Genomic DNA, 20,618 nt, shown 5'->3' on the forward strand with positions numbered 1-20,618 from the left:
TTGGGATTACATTACTTCTTTATCTTTTCGGTTTTCCCATGGTACTTATTGTGTATTTTCTCTATCGGACACGTCTTTTCAAGGATTGCTTTCGGAATTCCTCCCCCTTTCCATTCTCCGTCCCCTTGGTGCCTAACCCCCTCTCACGAGGTAGACACCAAGAGGATAGTGTCGCAGATTATCATAGCATTCTCATCCTTCTTTTTCCTTCAATATCCGGTTTCAAATTTTAAATTTGAGTATGTCCCTGCTGTCATTTATACAACCTAACCAGGGTCCCAGCAACAGAACCAATGTTAGCAAGAAACATGACGAACACAGATCAAAGTTTTGAGCCCAAAGTACTTTTGGTGTGCTGTATTGATACCCCGGACTCAATTATACAAAGGGAACAAGGAGTTGATCAGAACAAAATGCTAACTAGTTAACTGAACGTAAAAGAATATAACATAACACATCACATATAGAATTCTGGTATCTTTGTATTATCAAGATCAATCAAGTAGATTAATCTCATCCTTATATCTCTTTTACATCATATACATTTATCCTTTCATTCTTAAATATTCATCTATATCTCTTCTTTATACATCCTCACTATGTTACATATATCTTTTGGTATACATATATCTAGCGGATGAGATGTGACCCATCTATTCTATCCCAATCTTAGATGGTGGCTTTTGAGTCTAAGGCTCCACAAGCTCTTTGCAATAGAATGTAGTAGGTTTTGCTCAACTGTATCCGTTCTAAACCTTTCCTGCCAACAATCACAAATGAATAATCATGTCCATGTCTATTCATAGGCAATCTTCCTTAAAAGTACATAGAAATGCTTTCTCATGGCCTTGTGGATTGGAAAAGGCATGTGCAATCCTTCTTTTCTTGTCTTAAATTTGCTAGTGCAACAAAATTTGCAACCTCCAGCAAACCTTGTTACTTTCTATTGCATTTTGGGCCAAAAGACATTCCTTTACAAATGAGCCATTATTTTCCAACACCAAGGAGACCTGTCACTTTAGAGGTACGTGCCTCCCTTATCAATAGAAGCCTTTGTGCCTTTGGAACACATAATTTTCCTACCTCATAAAGCAAGCTCTCTTTGAGATAAAGTCTTCATTGCTCTTTACAATTCCTTAAGTTTGAAGTTCTTTGTATGTCTTCCCAAAGTCTACATCATTTTCATAATCCTCAAAAAAAGCTTCTTTTGTTAAACGGTCCAAATAAGCAATCATTGCCATAGCTGAAATAGGTCGTCGAGATAACATATTTGCCACTACATTAGTAGTCTTTTTTAAATTCGATCAATAACTGACACTGTTGTAAGAATCCCACCCACTATAATGTCTTGCTTCTTGTAATTTATTGTGTCCCTATGAGTATTGTAGAGGTTGATGATCAATATGTACTATAGTTTCTTTACCAAACAAATAGTGTCTCCAATATTCAATGGCTTGAACTAGTGCATACAATTATTTATCATACACTAGATACCCTTTATTTGCTTAAGTAAAAACCTTTGCATGATAGAAAACAAGTTTAGGACCTTGAAGCAAAATAATGCAAGGAAATATTCACTAGCAATTTTTGTTCTTATAACCTTTGCAAAAATTGTAGAATGCAAATAAGATGTTCTTCCAAAGTAGCATTGAAAATCAAGATATCATTTAAATAGGCAATCAAACAACTATCTACAAAACACTCCAACGTGTCATTCATCAATCTCATAAAGATAGCTGGTGCATTACTTAAGCCAAAAGGATGTTCTAACCATTTACAAAGTCCTTGCTTAGTTTTGAACATAATTTCCCAACTATTAAACTTTAAGATCCAACTTAGTAATATACTCTACATGCTTAAGTTGGTCTAACAAGTAATCTATCCTAGGAAGAGGATAATCTATTCTTAATAATAATCACATTTAGAAACCTGTAGTTAATACACATCCTCTAAGAACCCTCATTGTTTCATACCATCGTTTTAGGTAATGCACTAGAGAATATAACCTCTTGTTCAAGCAAATCTTGAAATTGTTTCTTGGTCTCATTGCTTTTTAGTAGAAATTGCCAATACAAATGAATGTTTGGTAAAGGCGATTCTAGTAGGAGTTGAATTTCATGCTCCAACTCCCCTCTTGGTGTCAACCCCCTTGGTTTCTAGAACACTTACTAGAAAGATGACAAGACTTATCTAAGCCTTTCGAATTTGAGTTATGGTAAAAAATCCCAATACATCATCTTTTATATCTTTTGTGAGATTTTGCCAAGATCTAGAGGCAATGTAAAGCACAAATAAGAGAGAACAAAATAGATGATAGGAATAAGTTGTATTTTGTCAAGATGCAAAATGTGATCAACTGGATCATCAATCGTTTGTTCAATAATTGTTCCATACAATGTAGATGAGCCTGCTTATATAGGCAAGGCTATATGGATATGTCAACACACAAGCATGACATGTGGCTCAATAAGAAACAAGGGTAGGTAGGAAATAGGTGTGGTAGGTAGGAGAAAGAATAAAATATTCCACATGAGGTGGATCACCCACTGAAGGTGGAATTATCACTCCACAATAAGTGGATATGATAGAGTAGTAAGAAGATCAACACCATAAAAGGAGAAAATTCTCCTACACACACTATCCCAATGTGGCACAAACACCCAAGTGTCTCATACCCAAACTACTATGAAATGCATTTCCTAAGTAAACTTAAGTAAGGTATAATAATATCCATGATGAATAATTATTTACACCAACATCTTTCAACAAAAAAAAACAAAATTTGTTTGGTTTCTTGAATTTATTTTATTGCTTGCCTAAAGCTTACCCATACTTGCTAGTCTTTCCAATAAAAATTTCATCTCTTACATATACATAAGTACTCCCCTAAACTATATCAAATGCATCAAGAGGAATAACATATGCAAATACTTCATCCAAATATTCTGCATTTACCACAAATTTGAACATGCATTCTTTTGCTGTCTATATTTCAAAACCCTTTTTTACCCATCCCAATGGGTACAAATGAGGATATTTATCAACATTCGAACCAAAACTCAACCATAATTTATGAAATTAGCTTGGCCATGAACTAGGATCAGCTAATGCATTATCTCTTGACTCATTTAATTGTAATTTCATCTCTTCAACTTTGTCCCTTTCTTTAGTTTTGGTAAAAACAAATCCAAGACTATCATCTACACCTAAACTATCCTCTATATCAATTTCATTTTCTTGTATAGTTAGCACAGATTTTTTTTAATTCTCTTTTTCTTTTCCCTTATTTTTTTTCATAAGATGTAGTTCAGCTTTAAGTTTCCAACACTTTAAATTATCATGTGTACCTATTTCACCATGGCTACAATTATTTTGTGTCTTGTTTTTCCTCTTTTTGTATAATATTTGATATCTTAGCTTTCCAATTATTGTTGTAGTATTTACCTTTAGGTTTAGAGGATTAGCTTTCATAGAAAAATGGTTCCTCTTCCACGCAATAGGCTTCCACACATGCCTTGTCCAAGTAGTTGGGAGTAAAAGCAACCACCCTCCTTTGGATATGAGAATGAAGCCCTCCAAAATACTTTGTCAACATGTCGTCCTCATCCAAGTTCATGCCATTCAATATGGCTCTCCTCCTAAACTAGTGGGTGCAACAATGGCTCCCATCTACTTTGTCTATCTCCCTAAAATTACTGAATAATAGAATCTGCTTGATCTCTATGATATTTTCCAAATCCTTCAATGATCTAAACACTTGCTTGAATCTTCCTTTTATAGACTCATCAACTATTAGAAAGTTCACCTAGGCCCTAGAAGAATTCCCACATTAGTTAGAGATGAAACAAAATTTGTTCAATTCATAATCAGAATTTCCAAAGTCAGGTATTGCTAATGTGTTCTCGACTTTGATTTGGATGCTGCCATTGTCACAATACAGCATGGCAGGACAATGATATGTGTTGACAACTAACAGTTTTGAGTTATTCAGACTTGTTCAGGGTCATGTGAAAAATTTGAGAGCAATGTCTCCTGAACAGGAGACTTGTCAGAAAAAACAGCTTTCATCAATTCCTCTGAAAAGTTGTCCATTAATTAGTGGAATCAGTTGGAAGATGCCAAAACTTTTCCTCAGAAACAGCTACTGTCCTGTGGACATGCCTTGATGCTGATACAAGAGAACATTGTGGAATTTGAGATTCCGAGAAAAATAAATTTCTAAGAAAACCTCACCTAACACTTTTCTGTCTAAGATGAGAAAAAGTGTTCCAAATTTACCTTTAATCTCCCCCATGTGATTTAAAAACAGCTGAGCCTAAAACATTTTAGGATTGGAACTCGTATTATAAGTGGGACTAGAACATACACAGAATTTCTTAAGGCCAAACTGCTTATATCTGTTTGAGAAATTTGGACATGGTGATTAATGCTATAACATATTTTCTATTTGTTTAGCAATTATTAATGATACAGTTATTATTAGAATAATTTTTTAGGGTTCTGGAGATTGTTGGGCCTGCAACCTGGAGGTTTTTTTTTGCAGATTGAAAATTTTCCTAGGGCTTCTGCAATTTTCGACTAGGGTTTTGACCCTTCAGTTCAAGTCAAAATTTTATTCTGGTTGAGGGTTCTTGGTGGTTTTTTCGAGACCTCAACTGGGTTGTCGTCATATTTTTCTGGGTGCATCGTTTTCCGTGCCTCAATTTTTGAACCATTGGATCTGCATTCTGATTTCAAATTCTTGGTGGGTTTTTCGAGAGCTTTTTTGGGTTGGTCTCAGATTTTTTTTAGTGCCTTGTTTTCCATGCCTCAAATTTTGTGCCAACGAATTTGCCTTGGAATTTAAAAACAGTCCGCGATTTCTGCTAATTCTATGGACGTCGGGAATTTTGGTGTCTTCTGGGCGCAGTTTATGTTGTACATCCGACCTAGGGTTTCAAGAAAAATTTCAGGTTTTAAGTTTGCAGAAAAATTTAATTTCTGGGTTTCTTCCAAACCTCAAAATTTGCACCTTGGAATTCGTGTCAGAATTCTCCTCCAAAGGTTTCAGTTTTCTCAGCAGCTGCTTCTATTCAGTTTCCGTGATAGCATCTTTGACCAACATCATGTTGGAACACAGTCAAAAGTTCAACAACTGCCACAACACCTGGAAACAGTGCATGTTCACGATATCTGAATATCGTTGCCTTGATCAAATTGATGTAGGGCAGACCTCGTCCTACAGGTCCCAAGGTTTTCACATTTTTTTTCCTCAAAAATTGTTCGCAGGGTTTAGAATTTATTCCTTAAAAATTATTATCTGTCATCTACAAAGCTTGCGTGGGTTTTCTGATTTTTCGCCTTAAAAATCATGGGAGAGTTTTGCTTCATTTTTTTTTCTCAAAAATCAGGGTTTTACCATGTGATGTCTGGTATTTTACCACGTGATGTTGTTTGGTGTTTTCTTGCATGATGTCTAATGTTTTACCGTGTGATGTTTGGTGTCTTACCACGTGGTGTTTTGCATCTTGCCATGCGAAGTTTCAGGGTTTTGTTCGTTTTTTTCCACAAGAATCGTTTCAAGGGTTTTTACCATTTTTTTTCACAAAAATGATGATTTGTATCTTCAGTTTTGGAGGGTTTGCCGATTTTTCCTCAAAATCATGGGTTTCAGGTTTCAGTTTGGTTACCCAACGTCAAGCTGGATGGATTCTGGTATTCTTGGTCATTAACACTTTTCAGATCCAGGGAGGGTCTCCACCGCAGCAGAGTGTTCTTTTCGTTTGTGATCAAAAGACCTGCAATGTCTTCTGTACGGTAGTTAGTAGATAGAATGACCATTAAGGAAGGGTATTAGAATATTTAATTATATTTTAGTCACCTATATTTAGTTCCTTGTTTAATGGTCATTTAGCTTTTTAGTTAATTAGCTTTTAAGCTTTATTTAGCATTTAGCTTTTTCTTTTTAGTTAATTAGCTTTTAAGCTTTATTTAGCGTTTAGCTTTTTAGTAGTTCATTTTAAACAACTTGTTCTTAATTTAGAACGTCATCTTGTAATCTCTATATATACACTTGTATATTGTTGAATACATTATCCAATTTTTTAATCATTCATTCAATTTATTTTTCAGTTATTACTTCAAAATTTTAAATAGATAGTCATGATGACAGAATGAACAAGAGAGTCCAAAAAAAATATGTTCACTAGAACAAAATACGAATAGCTATAAGTTTGTCATTTACATGTCCCCACAAACATGAATAAGTAGATAATAAACCAACGTCAGTAATGGATATGAAATTTAATGCATACCCAGAGACAGTCCTCGCCTTGATAACTTCCAAGGTATCGCACTACATTTGGATGATTGCATTGCTGTAGCATTTCAATTTCTCCGCGTATCTCCTCATAACCCTCTTCCTTCACAGATGCAAATATCAAGAAGGCAAATTTAATCTATTGCTCCAAATGACTTGAAATATTCACAATGTTTTAAGAAAAGCTTATCCTATTGCTCCCTTGCAACAACCAACAAACATTTTCAAGTGCTGGCATGATTCTCAGGTTGAAGAACTGACCCCTTCACATAATGAAATCACTTTGATGGCAACCAATTCTGAAGTTTTCAGATCTCTAGCTTTATAAACAGCTCCATAAGACCCTTTGCCTGGAACACCAAAAAAGAAAGAAAAATATATTATCCGTGATGATAACCCACTTTGAATTAATTATTGGTGTGTATCACTGAAATATTGATAATCATTTTTAATTTCTGTTGATTAAAGGATGTATTCATCATCTGGATAAGTTTTCTCTTGTTAACTGGCATTTATGTAAAGTCCAGTTATCTCACACACAAACTAGTTAAAAAATGAAAGAGCTAAACTGGAATTTTAGTTACAAACCGGTTCAGTGGGCCATATTCTAGTTTGAAATCAATTTTGGCCCAAGTCTACAGATATAGGATCATGGAGAGTGCAGCAATCGTGAAATACCTGGAGACTCACTTAATCTAAGTTGCCATCCATAGCTCTTATGAAGTTCTCTTACCTTCTATGTACTACTTGATTTTGTATTTCAACAAAACCATAATTCTAGTATGCTCCTTTGATTAAGATTCTGCTTTTTCCCAGTATCTAAAACAGAAACGGAATATTGGGAGTATTCAGAATCTAAATTTCTGGTTCCTCAGTTAGGATTCTGATTTTTTAGACCTGTAGTTGCTGCTATTATGAAAAATACTAAATTCTGAAACACACAGCTTTAGAAATGAAAGTTTGTGATACATGCTGAGATATTACTTTAGAGAATCCAGAATAAAGGTTGTTCTAATAGCAGAATAAGACACTGCAACTCTGATCTGACTAAACCAATAACCAAAAGCAGCCCAAGTTCACTGTTGAGCTACTCTCAATTTTTAAGACAAACAATCTCCAATGCAGAGGTGACTAGTTCAATCAGATCACAGAATTTCAATTCTTATAAACCTATGTTACCGAGTCATCAGGGGGAATGCCTGGATCTTGGTCCAATTCATACCAGGTTCAGATATGGGTTTAGTAAATGAGGGGATGCAGTTTGCTGTCAGACACCTGCGGGTCATCAGGACAGATTCAGCAGAACCCAGCCCAGAAATATGTGTGTTTTTATCGGTCGGATGCAGAGATGTGCTTTTAGGTCCTAATCTTCAAGTCCCAGTAAGGTTCTCGGCTTGGCTCCTATATGGCAAATGTGATTTCTGATAGAGTAGAGCACAGATGTCTGCTTTAAGCCTCCAATAATGACCTGTGACTATCGTGTGGAAACTTTAAAATGGGTGACAAATGCTTCACTTTATTGTTCTTTCACACTGCTCATGCAAGCCCTGTCACAATAGAGGATCTGTTCAACAAACCATGGCCAATTAATAATTAACAATGGCACCACCTTATCCAACACCAGCTAACTTCCGTTTTTGGCTGTGAATCCTCTCTGCTTCATCTTTTCTCGAGAATGGGAGAATGAATGGAAAAAATAAATCTATTTGATTTACATGTGATAATCTATAGCACTCATAGGCATGAGGAAAATCAAAGCATGTGGCAGGATAAATTAGGTGGTGAGGGTAGATTTTATTGTTGAACAACCAGTAGGACTGAGAGGGGGGGGGTTGAATCAGTCTGGAACTTCCAAAACAATTATTAATTAACTTATTCAATCAATATCAGCACTTTAACCATCAACACATCAAACAGAAACACATAAACACATGAACACCAGATATACGTGGAAAACCCAAACAGGGAAAAACCACGATGAGAATTTAACTCACAATATGAATAACAATGTTTACAACATTTTAGGCTTGTAGCCAAGGAGCACCAACACCTAAAGGACTTGCAGAACTAAGGTGCACTACCTTAGGCAAGATACAAAAAGGACTTGTGCACCTGAAGAACACTTCTTCGGGACAAGATACAAACTACTGCCGAAGGACTCACTGTCAATCAGCAACAAATGAAATCGCTGAACTGAAAATGAGATGGATTCTCCTAATCATCAAATTGTCCTTGAACAGTAATCAAGTGACCAATAACATGGCAAACATCTATGACGATCTCCACTGTCACAACACTCTGTCTGGTAAAATATATCAGCTTCAAAACTCTTCCCAAACTGACTTTCGCATCACCACAGAGTCAAATCTGCTTGCAAATCATTTGCATACACTTCTCACACACTTCACTTCTCATCCATACTCAATTCATCCTTCCGCATATCTTATATCTGAGATACAACATTGAAATCCTAAACAAGGGTCGGCCAAGACAATATTACACAAAATAAGCCACCCGGACACTTCGATTGGTCCACTCCAAGAGAAAGGGGGAACCAAAACATATCATAATACATCATCCCATGAACAATCCAACAATCCACACACGCTAGCACATATTCCAAAGGACGTTACAAAAAAATTTGTGTAGATATAATCAATCAGTAAGCCATATAATCACTTCCAATGCAAAATACTCCATGCAGATATCCACAAACCAAAGTGAGACCCAAATAATCACCCTCAACACATCATCTAGCACATATCCGGACCAAAAGAACATGATCCACTAAACCGCAATGCAATTAACATCATATCCGGAGGGCACCAAAAGCATTCCAGACCACCCTGAATATAGGATGACACAACCAACACCAAGAGAGTATCCGGACCAAACTCTGTCCAGATAACCAAGGTCATAATAAGAGTAGTGGAAAAGAAAAATAAATAAATGAATTAATAAATAATCAAAAGTAAAAAAAAAGGGAAAAATTCGGCAAGGGGCTTGACACCCCAACCCTTGACGACAATAACTAGGAAAGGTAAATCGTCGCCCTACACCATAAAGGGGATGCATTCCTTGGAAGGGGTGTGGCTTCCCACAGGCTGGCCATCTTCCTTTCTATTAATTTGCAAAAACATACATCCATCAAGAAATTACATTAACCCCTTCACTCAATGCATTAATCCTCTCCATTTGAGAGGCAGAGAATAGGTCTCCGTTTAAAATATCCATCCAGATAACCAGGTTTGACATCAATGACAACCAAACAAGCTCATACTTCTAACATTTATTACATGAGAAAAGATTAACAACTCTGCTTTACATATAAAGTGGGACTTCACTATGTTTCAAACTCTCAAAACATTATAAATGATTTGACTTGGCATCATTACATAGCAAGGTGCACGTGGTATGTAAAGGTCTAGTGAAGCTTCTGTTATTATTTTAGTATTTTCTCAATCTATGTACAATTTAATATTTATAATTTGATACAATATTAATACTTTTAAATCTAATATAATATTATAAATTTAATAGGATATATTTAGGAAAGTAATTTTTACTTTTTGTTTATAATATGTATATATTTATTATTATTAATTTTCTTTTTGTACAACCAAACTCAAGACGAACCCGACCCCAACATTTCTTTTGCTAAATTCACTTACCAAACCCACAAAGCAGAACCCAAACTAGCTACTTAGTTATAAATCAGCAATCCCCTATTACAATCAGTCTCAAAGACTTATAAACAAGGAAGAAATCTCTAAGTATAACTAATTTTGCTTCATTGTAAAGCAATCTAATAATTTCTATAGCACATCTATCTATAAACTTTGTATAAACTATTTATATCCTTTTGGTGGCTATATTAGTCCTAAAAAAGCCTTTTTTCCTGTGTTCCGTGGGGACACATCCCCAGCCCCAAAACTTTCATCCCCATCCCTGATGGTGTTTCAGGGACAACAGGACAGCAAGGGGTATCCCCTTGCCTTCCACAGAAATTTGCATATGCCTGAAACATTTCGGAAACATGTCTCAAGAAAACAAAACGGCCTGGGGAAGTTTGGCTATCCCCAAGGCAGCTGGGGAAGTGGCCTCTTAGCATTTTATAAAGATTATTTTAAAATTCCTTCATGACCTAAACAAACACTGTTTTAAAATCTTCCCTTATGAGATTGTGTTATTATTATTTATTTAGTATGTATGATGTACTAAATAAATACAAATAATACAATCTCTCTTGAGTCTCAATATGTTATGTTGTGTATGTTCTTATTCTGGTAAATAGATAATCTTCTGCCCGAATTTAAGTCCCTATTCCCTTAATAGAACTAAGTCCAGGGTATAAAGACTACAACACTAGAAAGTCACTAGGGCTCAAAACTCCAATTTGTGTCCCTCAGATTTCTTGCTAACATTAGTTCCATTGTCGGGGCCCTAGTTAGGTAATATTGAAGATTACGGGGAAATTTTCAAATTCAAAATCTTTATACCAAATAAGGAGAATAGGAGATGATGGAAAGGATATGAAAATCTACAAAACTATCCTCTTAACGTCTACCTTGTGAGGGGATTAGGCACCAAGGGGATGGGAAATGGAAAGGGGGAAGAGGTCCGGAAGGGACCCATAAAGAGATGTGACCAATAAGAAAAGTTACCGGATAACTACCATGGGAAATAACAAAGGAGCAATGAAATTCCAAAACAAAAAACACTCATGGCAAAAGGAGACAAACGAAATACAAGAGAAATTAAGGAGCAAATCGACCTAGGAAAGAAAATGGCAATGGCAAGCCCAAATGGAGAGCAAAGAAGATGGGCAAATGATGGAAAGAGAAGAAGGACACCACAGGAGAATGGAAATCGCGGCAAAAATGAGGTTGGAGTGCGCCAATGTGTGTGCTATTGAGCACGCTAATGTAGGAGTTGCCGAGAAAAGAAAGAAAGAAAGTAAAGGTAAGGAGGAGACGACCCCAGAAAACACAAGTTCATACTTGAAAAGAACTAGAAAATTATTAAACAGATTTGAGAAGATTATTGATGACCATGAAAGATCCAAAAGATTGTTGATAAGGGAATTTAGTAGCATAGACGCTCCTACCCTACTGCAACCTTCCATAAACCCTAGACAAAAACCTGACCTATTTAATATAACAAAAAAGTTGGATGACAGATTTATGGAATTTTTACAAACTTAGGAGAGAATCTTACCCCTGAACAAAGAATATTTGGAGAATATAATTAGTAATATTTGGAGAATATAATTAGTAAGTGTAAATAAATTAAGAAAAGAAGAGAAAGTTGCATCAAATTTGGGCAAAGAATTAAGGTCATTAACTAATAATATGTCACTTACAAATAAAAGGATGAAACGTTGTTTTGAGGAGTCACAACCCCCTAACCAAGACCCATCCCCACAGCCATATAAAAGTAGGAGAATTTCGGTGGAAGAAATACCACACAAGAAAGACTAGAGCAAGACATACCATGGGACAAGATATTTAGTAAGGAGTTCTTTGATATTAAGCTAAAGAATGACAAGGGTAGAGAGAAGAAAACCTGATAATTCAAAGCATTGAAAAAGAGAAACAAGCAAGTACACCAATCCAGAAACCTAAAAAGAAATCCGACAAAATGGAATCTTCAATTAAAATCCCAGTATTAGGCCAAGATACTACCGAAACAGAAAAACATGTGTTCCTATTAAAATCCTTATGTTAAAGGATCGAAAAAGAAGAGGATTGGCAGAAATTGTTAGATTTTGTAGCATCCTTGAGAAAAGAAGAATTAGACTAATATATGAAGAATTATTCCCAACATAACAGCAGTTCAGAGGAAGTTAAAAATGACTTTTTAGTAAATTTTGCTACTCCGAATATCCCTACTAAAAGTGTCGGTAAAAGGAGAGATTTGGTACAAAGAGAAAACAAGTTAGTAAAGGATTATGATAAAAGATTTAAAGAAGTCTGTAATAAATTGGAAGAACCACTTTCAGAAAAGCAGAAAATTGAATGGTTCACTTCTGGATTGCAAAAGGATATCAGGGTTGGAATAGATGAAAGAGTCTTTGACTCCTATATAGATATCATTACAATGGCTTGCTGGATTGAGGAACGGCCTTGGAGAAGACTAGAGAAAGATGAATTTAAAGAAGCACTAAAAAAACTGCATACAGCTTTTCTACTGGACATTAACACAAGTATTCCAAACTTGGTACATCAACCAAGAAAGGAAAACAAAAACTAAGTATGGGAAGAATTACTGAAGGACTTTATCCACGCATTTTCATTTTGGGATGATAACATATAAATCTGCACCATACTAAGTAAAATCAAAGAAACTATCTTCAAACCAGTAGCAGAAAATATATGCCTGGAACAAAACCCTCCACCTTGAACCCAAGGAGTATGGAAGTTGGTTGAATGGTTAGATAATCAAGCAAAACCAGTAGAGAATAGGTGCTATAAGGTGCAAAAAGATGAGGAAGAACTGGACCCCAAATAGAAATCACTATAGGAGAAGGAGAACAAGAGTTACAATTACATAAGGATTCCAAAAAACATTAAAAACAATCAACCTCTTAAGACTCCAGGAAGAAAATATGGCCATTGAAGATAGTCCAAAGATAGCAAAAATTGGAAACTAGTGGGAGGAACCGGTTGTCGCATTTGTTATTGAATTACTCACAGAATGTGAAGACCTATTTCCCTGGACATTCACTGAAATGAAAGGCATCAAAGAGGAGGAAGGAGTTATGTAGGTACAATTAAAGGTACCAAACCTCATTGGAAAAGGCCTTACCACCTTAACCCTAATAGGAAGAAGAGACTTAAAACAGAGCTAGATAAGATGTTGGCGGCAGGAATCATTAAACCAATTGAGGATTCTGAAGGGATTAATCCGATGGTAATTCAAAACTACAAAATAGGGGAAATCCATATATGTGTGGACTCCCGGGAATTAAACAAAGCTTGCATCCATGACACATTCCCTACCCCATTCACTAAAGAAATTTTGGAATCAATTGTCAGAAGAGAAATATTCCTTTACTAATGGATTTTTCGGGTACCATCAGGAACAAATTAGAGAAGAAGGTCAACCAAAGACTACATTTGCCACAGAATGGGGCTCATTCATGTACGCTATTATGCCATTCAGACTCAAGAATGCACCCGCAGTCGTCAGTCAAATTATGGTAAATACATTTAAGGAATTCAGCCATCATTTCTTAGAAGTATACCTAGATGACTAGACAGTATATGGCCTCGTGAAAAATCACATACAAGCACTCCAGACCATGTTAAAAAAATGCAAGAGTATGTAGATATCAATCAACTTTCGGGACATTATTGGGGCACATCATCTACAAAGAAGGGTTAATGGTGGATCCAATGAAAATTGCATTGATTATGAACTTACCTCCTCCTAAAACCACACCAGAAGTAAAAACATTCCTAGGGTATACTAGTTACCACAAGAAAGTCATTAAGGGCTATGCCACTATGGTAGCACCTTTAGAAGACCTACTTAGAAGAAAACCAACAAAGCAATCACTAGGACTAACCAATGTCAACAATCTTTTGATACACTAAAACAAAAAAATAGGGGAGGCCCCTATACTCATCTTCCCGGATTGGTTAGTACCATTTCATGTTCATGTAGATGCCTCAGGAATCACCATAGGTGCAGTTCTCGCTCAACCTAGGGGAAATAAAGATCATCCAGAAGCATTTGCCAGCTGGGAGTTATCCCATGGTTTATGCCCTACACAAATTTTGCCATTACCTCCTATCTACCCCGTTCACATTCTATAAAAACCATGAGCCCTTGAAATTTCTACTTAGCAAACCAGTGATACAAGGAAGAATATGTAGATGGTTATTACTTTTTCAAGAATTCAATTTCACAATAATGGTCAAACCTAGCAAGAATAATCAGGGTCCAAATTATCTCTCCAAAATTGGTATAGGAGAAGAACCAGAAGAAGTTGACATAGAAGATATACCCAGAACTCACCTATTCTCGATGAATACAATACCTAAAGAACTACATGATGTAGCCCAATTATTTTCTACCAAAACATATCCATCGAACATGACTACACACAATAAACAACTACTGCTACGGAAACCCCTTCCGTTTACTCTAATTCAGGGAGCTATATATAAGAAAGGGCGAGATGTACTCCGGAGAGTAGCATGCGAACATGAACAAGAACAAATTTTGAGAGAGGTGCATGAAGGTATTGCAGGAGGGCATAATTGTGAAGATGCTACAGCCCAAAAAAATATTGTTATCTGGGCTATGGTGGTCCAGCATATATAAATATGCCAAACACTATACAAAGAATCATGATATCTGCCAAAGAACAGGAAGACCCACTCCTCGAGATGAAATTCCCTTACAACATATCTTAACACAAGTCCCCTTCGAGTTGATTTCTTAGGACCTATCGATCCTCCAGCAAAGCTCTCTAAAGCCATATTCATCATTACCGGAATTGACTACCTCACTAAGTGGGCAGAAGTAGAACCTACAAAGTACTATACTGCATAAACTGCTGCAAAATTCTTGTACCATAATATCATCACAAGATTCAAGTGCCCACTAAGCATCATAGTTTGAGGACTCGGCAAGTTTTGGCAAAGACTCGCAAGACTCGTAAGTCATAAGGCTCGTCAAGTCGACTCGCCACAAACTTGCGAGCTGAGTCCTAGAGAGTCTTGGCCAAAACTCGCTGAAACCTAGCATTAGACTCACGCGAGTCCTGACGTGGGACTCTCGCATTCGACTGGGACGTCTAGCAACTTTAAAATTTGAGTTTGTTTTTTTTTTTTAGATTCACTTCTTTTTGCACTTTCTTGTCCAAAACAAGTCTGCTGCAACTCAAACTCGTCTATTTCTTCATATTTTGGCTCAAACTAGTCCATTTTCAATCATCCCAAAAAACAATTTTGGGGGTTGTCGGACCCCTTCTATCGTTGGGTTTTTCCAATATCTAACACCTTGTGTAGCTTATCATTGCTACCCCTCAAACCCATTAGGCTCTCCACTCCCAAACCCCCACTAGTTATTGACTATGAAATATGAAATTTCAAATATAAAAGATCATATGACATGTGTAATGTTTGAATTATGACAAACTGAGAGTCAAATAAGGTCTTTATGTTCTCTAAATGCATTAATTTCTTTTTGTTTTTTGTAAAACTACAATTTTTTTTTGTCGAGTCCTAGCCGAGTTTTTTGCCAGGTCCATGCCACGTCCTAAGTCCAAGTCCTATTTTGGGTTGCCAAGTCCACGTTGAGTTCAAGTACTAAAACTATACTAAGCATTACTAGTGATCAAGGCAAACACTTTGTAAATAAAACTATAAAGGAACTATTAGCCAGCTTCATGATTACAAATAACTAGAGCACCTCATACCACCCACAAGCGAATGGATCCAGTGAACCCTTAAACAAAATCCTTGGAACAACCCTGAATAAAATGTGCAATGCAAATAGGAATGATTGAGATATCGAAATACCTACGAAACTATGGGTGTACCACACAACATATAAAAGATCTACCCAACACACACCCTTTGATTATGTATATGGAAAGGAGGCCATCTTACCTGTAAATTTTATAGTCCATAATCTCCACACAACACTAGCACTAAGACCCACTAACGAAGACTCTATTAAGCAAAGATTGGAGGATTTAGAGAAACTTGATGAAGCAAGGCAACTAGCAAAATCGCACCTTTGGGTAGAAAGAAGACAAAAAGCTTGGCACGACCCAAATATCAGAACAAAACAATTCCAGGTTGGAAATATGGTCCTTTTGTATGATAGCAAGTTTAAAAAGCAAGGTAACCTCAAAGTCCACTGGCTAGGACCTTACAAGATCAATGGTATTCTCAATTCCAGGGCAATTCGCTTGGAAACCTTAGATGGCAATGTCCTACAATGCTATGTCAATGAAGCACAACTAAAACAATATCATCAAGATCCTAGACAAAGTTGACTTGAGGACAAGTCAAGGTTTTGACGAGGGAATAATCTTGGTAGGAAAAGAACAGCAAATAGACATCCAGAGATCTTGCCGCATCTTACTGCACCTGCACATCATGAGAGTTGTAACATAGCATGTAGGCTAGGGATACTTCGTAAGGGTCATATCCCATTTTGTAGATATAAATATACCGAAAGATACATTCACCAGTAGTAAGGTGAATATTTTGAAAAGATACAAAAGGAGTAAAAGGAATGTATATGATAGGGTATATATATATATATATATATATATGTGGAGTTATAAGGATACGTATGATGAACTAAATGAATACAAATAATGCAATCTCTTTTGACTCTCAATATATTATGGTGTGTATGTTCTTCTTATTCTAGTGAATAGATAATCTTCTATCCAGATCTAATTCCCTAATCCCTAAATAGGACTAAGTCTGAGGTACAAAGACTACAACACTAGAAGGTCACTAGGGCTCAGAACTCCAGTCTGTGTCCCTTGGATTTCTTGCTAACAGGCATGAACCTAAGGTAAAGAAAGGCAGAGCTAAGGTAAAGGAATCCAGCTTTTCAAGTCTACAGAAAGTAAATATTAAAGCTTTTTAAGGGCAAGTTGATGTTGAGATTGTCAATAAATTATAAATGGATTAAGAAAATGGCTGTTTACTTTATTGTATGGAAAGTAAGAGAAACACCTAAAGATTTCTTCTTCACATCTTAAAATAGAAGGACATGCTCTAGTTTTAAGGGATACCAATCTAACAACTTCAAAAGGAGAATAGGCAAAAGGTGCCTGATTGAGAGGGATTTGATGAATTTTAGAAATTTAAACTTCTATCTTGTTGAGCACAAAACTGACCAAAAGATTGGCAGCATTTTAGGCAAAGTAATAACCAAAGGGTGTGAAATTTTACCACAGAATTCTGAAGAAGAACCATGTTAATGAACTTGGAGTTGGACAAGGAAAATGTGATGATTAATATGGGGGGACTGTACCTTTGTGTAAGGAAAAGAGTTATTTACAGCAAGCCTCAAGATATTGATGAAGCATGTGCACAAGCATATTAAATTGAAGACAAGAAGAAGCTAGATGAGAGGGAATCATCTAAGCAAAATCAGTCAAATACAGCAGACCAGAAAAAGAAAAATTAACCAAACAAATACCACAATAAAGTTAAGTGGCAAGGTAGGAAAGCTACCACAACTTTACATGTTTATATTTATAAGGATTCAAAAACCTCAGTATAGTCATTAAGTTAGAGATGGGCAAAGTGAAAACTGACATAAAGCGTTGAAGTTACACCATGAATTGCATTAGAATTTGTATTCTTGCATTGATAATATTTTCGACTTTTCAATCTTAATGTTTTAATTTATTTGGGAGAAGTCGAAATCAATTTCCATGGGTTTCATTATATGTATGCCTCAAGAGGGAGGAATAAACTAGATTAAATATGTTCATTTTATTGCCTTGGATTCATTCATAGGGCCTCACAGCTTCTTGGGTCATTCAGAGACAAGATATTTAGGTTTGCATGGGCTTCCATAGAATGTTATTAGTTAGCAAGATCCAAAATATGTCGGCAAGTTATTACCCTCAAACAGATGAGTAAGATAGACATAGTAAACAAATGTTACAGATGTATTTGAGAAACTATGTTGCAGTTCAGAAAATCTCATTGCCAAAGTTGTTGCATTTGGCAAAAGATCCGCAAAATACAATAGACACGTATACATTGCTGTATTGTAAAATAAGGCCCTTTATTTTTGTAACTCTTCTGATTGTATTAACTGTTGAGGCCACTCAATTTCCAGCAATTATAAATTTTCTGGAGGAAAGCCGGCAGGTGAAGCAGCTAGAGGAGAACCTCAAATTCACTCAAGATGGTAAATCAGAACCTGATGCTGAATTTTGCAATGTGTTTTCATTTGCATGCTAAATGGGAGGGACTTGTATTCAGATAAGCTGTACCAGTAGTCTCATTTTGCATTACGTAGAGTCAAGAAGCTATCCACTGCAGGTTCAGTTATATTTTCTTTGCACTTTGGAAAAGTGACGGATATATATCAAGAATCATCAGCAGACAGCCGCTAAAGTAGGCATGGCAGTAGCAAACAACTCTAAAATGATAAGATGAAAGTAATGAAATGTAACAGTAAAACCTGTTAAAGAATGTTTCCTATGTGTCATTTCTATAAGGTAGTCAAACTTAAGCGAACAAAAGAGCCACTGAGGAAACATATCCTCGTATCACGTATACATCTTGTCTTGGCAGATAGATAGTGATTTTTTTCCCGCCATTTGAACCTATCTTGTGTAACAATAAGTACTACTAAGTCTGAAACAAATCAACCACTCTAAGTACAGTAAAATAATCCTAAAAACCCATTGAACTCTGCTACTGTGGCAAGTTGGTACATTTAAATGAAAAATGTCCAGGTTCAAATTGTGGTAGGAGGACCTGTTAAACATCGATAGCCTATGGAAATAGCACAAATTTGTAATGAAGAAATGGTGTAGTTATGGATCGACGAATATTGACTCAAGACTACAATATACCATCACATGGTAGGAAAATGATGTATAATATGTGAAGGAAAATGCAAATAAATACACTTTAAAACTACTAAAAAAACTAACATACATGGATAATAAAAAATTAAAAAACATACCAAGCTCGTCCAGCAACTCGTACTTTGTAGAGGGGTCTTCCCGAATCACATTGTCAGGAACAGGACTAGTTGATCTTTTCTTTGCTTCATGCAATTTACCATTACCTGCCCTATCCATATCTGTCCCTTTCTTCTCGTGATTTCCACTCTGCCGCATACTCTCCACTGCCTTACTTATGTCAGACATTGGCGAAGCCCCTTCCCCACTCCAGTGGATCACAGTCGAAAATGTATCTTCATCCTTCTGTATCATCGTAGAGTATACATCGTCTTTCTTTATCATAGTAGAATAAAAATCATCTTTGAATATCATGGTGGAATAGGCATCGTCATTAGCAGCAGCAGAGGCAACCCTGGGACTTTCTCTTCTAGGGCTTCTCACAGAAGGGCTTCCTCCGAAATATCTGGTGGAAGAAGGGCCTCGGCTTCCTCCGCTCAAATACAAACCAGAAGAAGAAGAAGACGGTTCGTCAGGTTTCACCACAAATGTAGAGAACATGTCTTCGTCGTCGTCGTCGTCGTGGACTGCACCAAAATCCTTGGGTAATCTCTGAAGCAGCGGAGGCAAGGAAGAGTCTTCCTGCTCTTCTTTGTACACCATTGTTGCGTAAATGTCTTCAGATTCTCCAAACTTTGATGACCTAAATTTACTTCCTTCGTCGGAAGCTCCCACGTCATCGTGAATGACGACCGTGGAGTAAATATCTGCAGGTTCATCCTTTACAGGAGCCTGCCCATCGTACTGCGATTTTTTGAACCTGCGAGAAGTTCGTGGAGAAGATTCCATTACGAACCTTCCACAAATTCAACCCACTGGTAATTAAAGCAATTTTCTGCAGTTAAATACAGCAGAGAATTCCTGATATTCTCAAAGCATAAGAAATCACAATTAGTCTACTGCTTTTACTATCTTCCTCTTCCAAATTCAACATAAATGAGTTAATGGCTTCCGCAGTTTTGAGACATTGCTCTTCCTTCGTAGATTCTTCTTGTTGTTGTTTAACTGCACATAAAACTCAGATTTTTTGCGAGATGCCTGTGTCAACTGCCAAAGATACATTACGATCTAATAAATTGAAATGATTAACAGGGGTTAAATTGTTATGGCGTTGGGAGAATACAGCTCTTCAAGTTTCATTTTGGCTCGACGTAACCTGTCTGCTATTTTTTTTAATGCCCTTTTCTTTCATTTCAGTGACAATTAAAAATCTAATTACAAGCAATCTTCAAGTCAAAACCATGTATCAAATTCTTTTGACTGAAGTAGAAATTTGTGTGTCGTAAGCATGAGACTTGGTAAGTTATTTAAAGAAAGCTGAAAATATGGATAACCAGTGGTTGTTCAAAGGAGTTATGGAGGAGGTGTTTCAATAAAAAAAATTGGATGAAGTAGTTGAGCAAGTGGGATATCAATTTGTATGTATGTCGTAATATTAATAAAGAAATAAAAAACTAATTTGTATGAATGTTCTAATAACAATGAAGAAATTAAAAATTATGTGACAAAAAAATTTAGAACTATCATGTGGACAAAATAGATTGAGCAAAAAAAACTTATTATATCAAAGAAAGATTTAACCCAACTAAGAATCAAAGTGAAAAAACATAAATTTTGGGGGCACTTGTAAAA

At 36.2% G+C, this 20,618-nt stretch overlaps 1 protein-coding gene across 2 annotated transcripts in view; it reads right to left on the reverse strand.

The window, feature by feature from the left end:
• LOC131070436 (serine/threonine-protein kinase 1) overlaps positions 1 to 20,326 on the reverse strand; it is a 237,942-nt gene extending 217,616 nt beyond the window's left edge. Inside the window, exons 1-3 of one of the 2 annotated variants that reach the window (XM_058005968.2) lie at positions 18,989 to 20,326; positions 6,560 to 6,648; positions 6,294 to 6,401 (exon numbers count right to left, since the gene is read on the reverse strand). In XM_058005968.2, coding sequence (XP_057861951.1) covers positions 6,294 to 6,401; positions 6,560 to 6,648; positions 18,989 to 19,775 — 984 coding nt within the window. In that variant the 5' untranslated portion in view covers positions 19,776 to 20,326. The remainder of the gene's footprint in view (positions 1 to 6,293; positions 6,402 to 6,559; positions 6,649 to 18,988) is intronic. The other variant, XM_058005969.2, reaches the window with a different exon arrangement.
• Between the last annotated feature and the right edge of the window lie 292 nt (positions 20,327 to 20,618).

The sequence above is a fragment of the Cryptomeria japonica genome, chromosome 3 (assembly GCF_030272615.1).
Source record: "Cryptomeria japonica chromosome 3, Sugi_1.0, whole genome shotgun sequence".
NCBI classification, from domain to species: domain Eukaryota; kingdom Viridiplantae; phylum Streptophyta; class Pinopsida; order Cupressales; family Cupressaceae; genus Cryptomeria; species Cryptomeria japonica.